Below are 10,301 nucleotides of genomic sequence, written 5' to 3'. Positions count from 1 at the left end.
TATTTTATCACTTTTATTTTATTTTATTTTTTTATTCACTTCAAACACTTAAAAATTTATTTATTTCACTTCATTTTATTTTATCCAACTTATTCTATATGTTTTATTTTATTAATTATTCAAACTTTTATTGAAAAATTTTAATATTTTCTTTATTTTATTATCTTTTTCATTTCGTTTATTTTTTAATCATTCAAAATTTTATTTTTCAATGTTTCATCGTTATTATATTATCTATTTGATTTTATTATCTTTGTGTCATCATTTTATTTTCATTTCTTTATTTTTTATGATATTATTTTTTAAATTCAAGCCTTTCCAACTTATTCTATATTTTACTTTTATTAATTATTCAAACTTTTATTCAAAAATTTTACTTTTTCTTTATTTTATCTATTTGATTTTTATTATCTTAGTGTCATCATATTATTTTCATTTCGTTTATTTTTCAATCATTCAAAATTTTATTTTTTTAATGTTTCATCGTTATTATATTATTTATCTATTTGATTTTTATTATCTTTGTGTCAACATTTTATTTTCTTTATGTTTTTATCGTTACAATTCATCTATATATCGTTTTTTCATTATTTTTGTTATTTTATTTGTATTATATTTGTAATCATTCGATTTTTATTTACTTAAAATTGTTTATTTTGTCGTTTGAAGATTTTACATTTCTTAAATGATATATATATATATATATATATATATATATATATATATATATATATATATATATATATATATATATATATATATATATATATATATATAATTAAAATGTTATGTGAATAGCCTTCACGCGTAGTCCAAAAAATGAGACAGACTACAAATTTATTCAGTTCGATTATTTATTCATATCAAGATATCGATTGCATGCTCGATAAGTTTATACATTTGTCTGGAATTTAAATTAATTCCTTTTATCGTCAGTGTGTTATTGACAAAAACACGAATGCCATAAATTGTATTACATTTCGTGAAAAAAACACCATCACCAAGAGGTTGGGAACGAGAACAGTTTCCTCTAAATTTGAAGCTGGGGTCGTCGTACACATTCAATGCAAGGCTAGATAAAATGATAATTATAATCACGGACACAACGATGATCCCGATCAAGGCTTTCCCTGTCTCTTCACGGCTAAAAAATTTTCTCTGGGCCGTCGCAGTGCTATCCTTTGACACGTCTTGCATAACTCTGTACTTATCACGATCTCCACTGGAAGTGACAAATGCTAGCGGGATTTCAGCGATTAATATGCTTCAGTATGAAAAATCGACGTGGTCTTTCTAGTGTTAAATTGTATTTACGTTGAATTGGGTATGAAAACCGTGTCTCTGACATGTCTCAATGAATAAAATTTTCATAACTTAAAACGGCAGGAAATGAATATTTTCTTATGAAATATCAATGTTTCTTACATTTCTGCTGAAAATATTTCTAATGTTTATCAATCCGGGAAGTTACTCCGACTTACGTACTATAAAATATTGTATCTGTATGTTTATTCGAGTTTTTTTTTCATGAATTTTACGTTCCTTAGCAGACATTGTTACCACGAGAGGCATGTTTTTTCGAATAGTGATGAGAATAAGAAAAGGCTAAAAATAAACTACTGTATCCGATATGACTGGTGTCAACTAAAGAGTGGACATGACATTTTAACTTTTATTCTTTCTCGCACCAATTTTCTCAGAAGCATGTGTGTATTCAATAAAATAATAATACTTCTATAAAAAAAAAAGGGATAAATAACATGAAAAAAATGATAAAAAACTTAAAAATGATAAAAATTAAAACTCATAAAAATGATTCAAAAAAAATAATCCACAAGGAATTTTTAGCCAGCAAGACTTCAAAATGAAAGTCCTTTTTTACTGTTTCTAAATCGCATGTTATATCGTGACTTAGAACGTGACCTACGTGAGTGACACTTATTACTTTCAAAGGTCACGCTTAGAATGACCAACTGAGCATATTATGCCTCCCTAACTATTCAGTGTGAATCCATTGTTTCTTTCATAAAAGTTCTCACAGCGAATGCTTCCCAAAATCAGTTTTTCACACACACACAATTTACTATCTTTTACTAATTTTAACATATTCTATTTCAAATGAAATTAAATTTATTATTTTTATATATACAGAAAAAAATTGAATTATGAGAAACATGTATACCATCTAGAGAAAAATGCCTGTACCGACGATTAAAAACATTACATTGTTATTAAGGGATAAATTAAATATTTATAAAATTAACAAAAAATATAAAAAAACACAAGACAAAATTACTGATGTCAAATAAAAAATAAACACAGAAAAAACACATACAAACACAATATATAAGAGAATATTCTTAATTTATGATGAAAAATGCAAGAGAAACAAGACAATTTTACGTTCACATAAAATTTCAAGATTTAACGAAATGAAATGATTTTTTCAGCTGTTGTCGTAAAGTACTCCGGATATCACACTATAAAACGAAATGGGTTTTTTATATATATAAGTTATTCTTCTTAGATTATTTTCACAAATTCAACAAAATGGGATACATGTCGTTCTTTTAGTTTTTCATAGATTTTCACAGTGGTTTCAAAGGATTCAACCTAAACTTTGCGCTAGTCAACTCGTTGATTTGTTCTCCCACCCCCCAAACAAGAGCGACAATAGAAAAGTTAGAAAAGGTAGTATGGATACAGATGATTGCAATATCAAAGATGGATAGACGAAACAAATACAGAGATGTTTGGTTTATGGTGTATGGATGAGATGAATAATGGTTTTTCAAAACTAAATTGTTCAAATGGATAAAGTATTCGCGTAATTTTCGAATGATGTTCAATATGATGAGACTTAATAAACCTCTTTTATTATTTCAATGCATTAATTCCTTTTGACATATTTTCTTTGATTTCGTGATTTTTCCCCTTTTCAAATTACCGATTTTTGATAAAAAAGACACAGGTGTATCATTTTCATCAACTTTTTTAACAGAAAATACTTTAATTACCGCGATCTAATAAAATATGAATTCGATTATTTTACTCTTCGTATGCTCATTCAAACTTTTCCTTGGACTCATCATTCGTTCAAAGAATTATTTTCCGATAAAACTTGCATTTTCGATGAAAAGATTTTTTGTCGAGGTTTCTTCCTGCTATTTTTCTATTGTTTATTAACCTATTGCCGTGAAGTTACTCCAGCTTTAATGTTATAAAATATTATCCATGTATATTTCTTCGTGTTTTTTCATGAATTTTACGAGTCTCAGCAAAATTACAACGGTACTTGATGACTCTCATATCGAGTTGTTGAACATCAACGCGATCACGAAACCCCCATACAAATAAATACTCAATATTTCTCACCCATATGAGCGTTAATGCTGAGAGTAATACTTTGATTTAGATAAAATTTATCACTTTAAATTCACTTTGAACGTATACGCCTGATAAAAAAATTTATAACCCGTACCACACTGTTGAAAAAGACGATTACGTCAACAAAATTTGGGCGTTCACTCTTAACTTCGAGAACTCTGATGTCCTATATTACGACACAATCTTGACCAATCGATGGGTTTGTAATCCAAGAATGTCGTTCAGAACGGGTACAAATTTAGGTGAAAAGACATATAAAAAATATCATCAATATAGTGGAAGAGAAATTACATCAAGTACAAATATTATAGAAAGGCGTTTATTCAGTAAAATAATTATACTTCAAAACAAAAGAAATCATTGAAAATGATAAAAATGATTTAAAAAAAACATTGAAAATGATAAAAATGATTTAAAAAAAACATTGAAAATGATTTTAAAAAAAATGGTAGAAAAAAATTTTGCAAATTTCAAAGAGGATGAAACACTGAGAGGTCTTGAACAAAAAGTGTGTGGGAGCCTGCCATGTGTCTGCCTTATCCCTGCAAAGGACTATCAACAAAGATGGATGCCCAGAGAATGGAAGAAGGGGGTCATCGGTTGCTACAAGATCTGAGTACTATTGTTTCTTCCATTCTCTGGGGATCCTTTGTTGGGAAATAGTACAATCTTTGCGATAAGGTAGACACATGGCAGGCTTACCTTATCGCAAAGATTGTACTATTTCCCATTCAAAATTGAACTGAAATAATTCACATATTTATGTTCACTCCATCTATTCAATTAAACAACTTGACAATTCTGTTACGGTCGTTTATACGACGTTCAAGAGGCCGAGTCAAAACGTTTTATAAATGTGTAAGTCGAAGTCGAATAACTGAGCCATTTTTAAAAAACTATTCCCCCCCCCCACCATACATATAAAATGTTATAAAATTTAATGTGTGTTTAACTGCATTCCAATTCTGTTCTAAAAAATAGCATTTCATACTTGAGAGGAAATTAAATAACATTTCAAATCATTTAAAGAAATAAAATTTAGCACAACATTACCTTTGAAGCACGACATTGGGTACAATATTGCAACAAAATCTTCTCGACTTGCGAAAATTTCCCCCATCTTGGACCCTCATTTTTTTTGGCAGTAGATGATTTCAATTAGCAGCTTGCTCTTTGATTTTGTTTTTCTGCTTTATAATCGTTTCAAAAACTTGGAACGAGAATATTCATTTGCAAGATGTGCAAGATGAACTTTCGTTATCAATTTAAAATTCCTGTTGAATTCTTCCAAAATTTCTAGTTTTTTTAGAGAGAGCGTTTTTTGTTTTTTCGACATTACGAACGCGGATTTGACACATGTCAGTAAGCAGTGCCGTCTGAACGCATGGCCTCACCCAAGAACGGCCCGGGGACCTCAAGAGAAGAGGGGTCTCACAAAAATGGGAACTAATTGAAATTTTCGAGAATTTTCCAGGTTGGGCCTCAGAAAAATCAATTGGCCCTGTCAGCAAGCAAAGCACCACATCGAAAGAAAATTCTACAGGAAATGATCGATAGAACTTACTGTGCATTACCTTATCTGTCTCTTTCCGGCAGACCTGTACCCTCCAAATGCTTGCAGTAGACCTCTTTCTCACCCTCTCGGGATAGCGCGGAAAACAATGGGAGAAAAAAAGTTCTGAAAGGACATACGGCCGTCAAAATAATTGAAACTCATTTCATCGGGATTCGCCACATCTGCGTATTCTCAGAAACAAGCAATAAACAAATTACCTAAGTGTCCACTCTAAATGGTCATCAGCCATCTCACTGGCAATTTTTGTATACGTCAGCAATCACCCTAAAATTTATGTCTTTTGCGGTGAGAATATGCAAGAAGAACTGTTGCAGCAACGCGTTTTCACTGCACACAAAAAACTTCTTTTTTTTTCAAAAGTTTCCGAGTCGAAGTGAAAACGTCGAATAATTGAGATTATACGTTAAATAAATGAATGAATTACTTTAACATTAAAATGTATAGGGATCAATTGCGACCAAAGCCAAACGTCGTATAAACGTCAAAGTCGTATAACTGAGTGACGTATGAACGAGGTTACTCGGTAATTACTAGATATGCCCTATTAAAAATAAGCGTTTTAAACTTTATGAAACACAATTTAACAAACATCGCATCTGGCCTCGAGGCAGGGCCAAACTCTTCGGACATAGATTTATTATAGGAACCATGATGCTCGCGAGCAACGAGTTAAAGATGTCTGTCCTAGAGACAATGGAGATATTGGTTTGGGGAACGGGAGAGGAATCTTTCAGAGAAAATGTGAGTTCAAAAAAATTTTAAATTAACAGAAATTGTGACTGAGGTAGTATTTGAAGATATTTTCTTCCGATATGATTTTTTTTTACAAAAATATTATTATTGTTATTTTATCATCTTGAAAGAGGTGGCTAGCTCCCCCTCCACGGACATCTTTGAGGAAAACATGTTTTAGGGGGAAAAAAAGATTAACCCCCCCCCCCCCACACACACACACACACACACACACATTGAGGAAATCTTGCTTACGCTTATGCCCAAGTTGTCGCCATGCGTCAATAAAAACGTTTTTTGGAAGTCATAAAATGTTTCAAACATGACGTAATAAAATGGTCATTATGTCCACTTTGGAAGCATCAAAAATGACCATTTGCTGCAAATAGTTCGACTTTCAGAAGATAGATGGCACTATTTGAAGAGACGGAAGGGGAAAAAATGTACAACGCAGCAGCGTAGCTCGGATTCTAGCCCACACCGTTCGAGGGTTGCCCCTATGTATCGCACGCCATGCCTCTACCGATCGCGTTATCGTAGCAGTACCCACCGAGTGTTATTTTATAAAGACTTCACAATTATTGATTAAATATTACAATTTCCGTTAAGTAATCTCCTGCTGAGTTTAGCCGATTGCAGTTATTTTTTCTTTTATTCTTTTTGTCCTTGAAAAATATAATAATTATAAATATAATTATTTGCGTTGTTTATAATTATCGAAAAGAAAAAGATTTTAAGAAATTCATTTTTTTAGTTCAATGTACACGTCAAAGAATCCATTGCATCTTTTTCAATTGTTGATAGATTTCACAGATCTTCTGATCTTCCGTAAAAAACATGATATGGATGCAATTATAATTTATATAAAGTGTTGATAAATTTATATGAACACACAATTACTCATTGAAAAGTTTTACATTTTCATTCAGACAAAATCGCAATTGAAAGTACTTCATTTATCTTGTGACAACCAGTGACGAATAGGCCTAGGATAATTTTGAAACACCCTCTGAAGATTCATTAACAAATATTTTGGAGAATTTTTATATTTTCATCCGGAACAGAATTTTTCAGTTTGAAAGAAATTCGTGATTTTTATGACGCAAAATCATTTACGCCATTTAATATCACGTCATTTCATTAAGGTCATCAAGCATCACGTTATTTCCTGACCTTTATTGTTCGTGATTATTAATTATGATTATTATTATTATGACTTTGAAATGACGTTTTTTTTTTACTGACGTCATTCGAAGAAAATGACCAAATTTTCGCGTCATATTTGACGTCAGGTGACTACTTGGGTGCTGTCAGAGATGATTGCAAAACATCTTTGAAAACTTTCTTTGATGTAAACCTTCTCTAGGGTGACCATACGTCCCGTATTTCCCGGGACAGTCCCGGTATTTTCGGTTTTTTTGGTCGTCCCGACTTTTTGGCAAAAGTGTCCCGGTTTTTCCCGTATTTTACACGAAGCCTACATGAATATTTACTCTTTATTGAAGTCAAAGATTGACATTATTTTTCAACTCATAAATTATTTTATGATAATTACAACTATAAATAAGAATATTAATCTCCCACATTCGTCTTGGTGAACGTTTTTCTTCGTGGAATTCATTTTAATCCACTTCAATTTGCAGTAATGGTTCATTTCCCACCATTTTGATTTTTCTGTAATTTCAACAATATTTGGCAACTTTGTTCGGTTTTGGCGTTATTTTTGGCGATAGTTGGCAGTGTCCTGTATTTTCCCGTATTTGGAATCTTAATGTCCCGTATTTCTCTCGAGGAAATATGGTCAGCCTAACCTTCTCAAAGTTTGAAATGACATGCTGATCCATGAGCTGGATAGGAGTCGTATTTGGAGAAAAAAACTTTAAACAAACTTGTCATTTGGCCAACAGAGGATATTGTTCCTTTAGATTTAGTCTAATTTTTTCCGGCTTGAATGTTCGTAAATCAACACTAGTTCGTAAACCGAATCAATTTTTTGTTGTTCGTAAACCAAATTACACACAAACTGAGACGTTCGTAATTTCCAGTATATTTCTCGAGGAAATATGGTCATCCTTTGTCGTAATTGACTTTTAATAGCGCCTATCTGACCTAAACAGTACGTATGGGCATGTAAATATTATCTTTCATTTGGATTTGATAAAATGGCAACGTCTACAATAGCACGTGCTTTGTTTGTAAACAGCTATCATGGTATCAATATTCAAGGACAGGTGAAATGAAGGATGTTCTTATCTATGGAAAAAATATTATCGTTAGAAATCTGTCACGAAATTTAGTTCTGTGGTTTGTAATTTACAAAAGCAAATGATTAACTAATTCGTCCAAATATGCTGTCCTTTTCTAAAATACGAGTGGCAGAGAAATTTTCAAAATTGTTTCGCGAAATATCAAGACCCGTGTCTAATGCAATAAAGGTATTTATTACACATGCGAAAAATAAAACATATTTGTTGAACTGGCTTATTATTTTTAGGTAGCTGTATTTATGCCTATGACAACCATAATTTTATGGGCGTTTTTCAGACTATTATTTTTATTTATTCCTTTTCCCAGCCACCTTGTTGGGAAATTTGCCTGTTGTGGTCTCTAATTTTGTATTTGTATAACTCAATTTAAATGTGTATATGAGAATAAAAACGTACAAATTCCCTGGACAGATTTCTTCGGAATATGTGAGGATCACGTAATTATTAAAAATTTCTTCTATAATTACTGGTTTTTCTTTGGAAGTGAAAGAAACTGATGAGAGAGCGGTTATCCGTACAGCCCATTGTGTTTGATGGATCTTGTCAATCATAGACAGATACTATGATTGACAGGTGAATGCCATGTGGATGGCTTTTTCAGCATAGCAAAAAGTCAGCCAAGAGACAATTTAAAATTGCTTCAAGAAAGCTGGGGATTTGGAATCAGTGATGAAGGATCAGATCTGGTGGTGCACTTGAATTTCAGTGGTTCTCAGAGCAATGTTGAAGATGAAATTTCAGAACATTAGGGCATTACTAAAGACACTCAAAGTTAGAAATTTCATTTTCCGATTTTGTGGAAATAAACAGTGTTTACGACAACCTATCAGCACCTTGACGGATACCAAAATTGTTGCTGAATGTATGGATGACCTGGGTGCTCCAGAGGAATTAGAAAAAAGTAGCAGTGTGAAAAATGCTAAACAAATGCTGTAAAAATACTGCACCATTTTTTGGAGCAAAGTGAGATGATAAGGCTCGAAATATTTGCAGTTCTTGCTGGTATAGATGAATTTGTGAAGGTCAAAGAGCCAAAAATATATATCAATCCAAGCTTAGGCCTATGGATTATTTTAAATGAAGTATGTAAATAAAATTTGAATTGTACAAAAAAGAAAAAAAATTGAATGAATATCAGTGTATTTGCATAATGTGATGGAACATTCATTAGTACATAGTAATATATAGTAAGATATTTTTTAGTTTTTATCAATCGAGTTTTTTACTATTTTGGTATGTTTTTTCTTTCTCATTCAAAAAACTCTATTTCTCAAAAACTCTATCTCAAAATTTTTTTCGCTCCCATCAGTTTTGAGATAAAGAGGTTTGATATGTGCTTACGATAAAAGTGCAACATGATAAAAGTGATTGGATGGAAACATGAAGATTTTTCCTTTCTTATAATCCAGACCGCCAAATCCAATATAATCCAGATTGCCAAGGGCGCTATAAGTCGCCAACGCCGGCGCTCTCAGTTCTGCCGATCGGGGCTCTCACTTGTTTTGCCGGGTTATCATTGTTCTAGATTGTTCCTCGGTAGCTTCTATTACCCATCCATTATAGATGGGGCTTAAAGCGCGGGTGATTCAAACGGATAACTGTGTTTTTTCCGTTTGTGCAGTAGCGTCGTTGTCTTGGATTATTCCCTATGCGATTACCTTTCGTTAGTTGTTTTTAGCGTGTCTTTTCAAATATTTGAATAGTCATTTAGTTTTTTTCGTTCCGAGCGTTAGGATTACATTTTCGTCGACCGGTAAGGTTGTATCCTTTTTATTTATTTTTATTATTAATATTCGTTATTTTATTTAATTTCCATTATTTATTTAAAAGAATCTGGATACCCGAAAATAGTCCGGGTTTTAAATTTTTTTATACCTAGAATATACTTATTTATACAACATGCAGGACCATTGTTTATTTAAATATACTATTATATTTCATTTATGTTTCATGATATATTGAATATTTGAATGGGTTTTTATTATTCTTTTCCATGCTGGCGATTTTTTTTTTCGGCGTCCGCAGTGTCTAACGGCCTTGGCCACTTTTGGTCGGGCCATCGGATATGTTTGGTGCCAAAAAAAAAAGTTGCCAGAAATCGCCAATCTCTGGATTATACAGCACCTGTTCCCAAAATGGCCAGCAAGGTGGCTGAGAAAACGACATCCATAACAAATATGGATGTCATATTTTTCTAAAATACAGCAACCGAATTAAAAATGTAATTATAAAAACTAAACTCTTGTTATTTTGGATCTGTTGATATATCCTTCCTACTAATGATGTGTGTAAGAGTAAATAATTATAACCAGAATATTCAGCCTATCTAAGACATATTT

At 31.9% G+C, this 10,301-nt stretch overlaps 1 protein-coding gene across 7 annotated transcripts in view; it reads left to right on the top strand.

Annotated features, from left to right (window-relative positions):
• Positions 1-7,872: 7,872 nt before the first annotated feature.
• Mocs1 (Molybdenum cofactor synthesis 1) overlaps positions 7,873-10,301 on the top strand; it is a 54,382-nt gene continuing 51,953 nt past the window's right edge. For 6 of the 7 annotated variants that reach the window (XM_089246188.1, XM_089246189.1, XM_089246192.1 and 3 more), the window contains exon 1: positions 7,873-8,130. In XM_089246188.1, the coding sequence (XP_089102314.1) occupies positions 8,044-8,130 (87 nt within the window). In that variant the 5' untranslated portion in view covers positions 7,873-8,043. The remainder of the gene's footprint in view (positions 8,131-10,301) is intronic. The other variant, XM_089246190.1, reaches the window with a different exon arrangement.

The sequence above is a fragment of the Pholcus phalangioides genome, unplaced genomic scaffold (assembly GCF_987345545.1).
Source record: "Pholcus phalangioides strain wild (caught in Gottingen) unplaced genomic scaffold, Ppha-v1.0 ptg000017l_1, whole genome shotgun sequence".
NCBI lineage: Eukaryota > Metazoa > Arthropoda > Arachnida > Araneae > Pholcidae > Pholcus > Pholcus phalangioides.
This window is presented reverse-complemented; position numbering and strand designations above follow the sequence as displayed.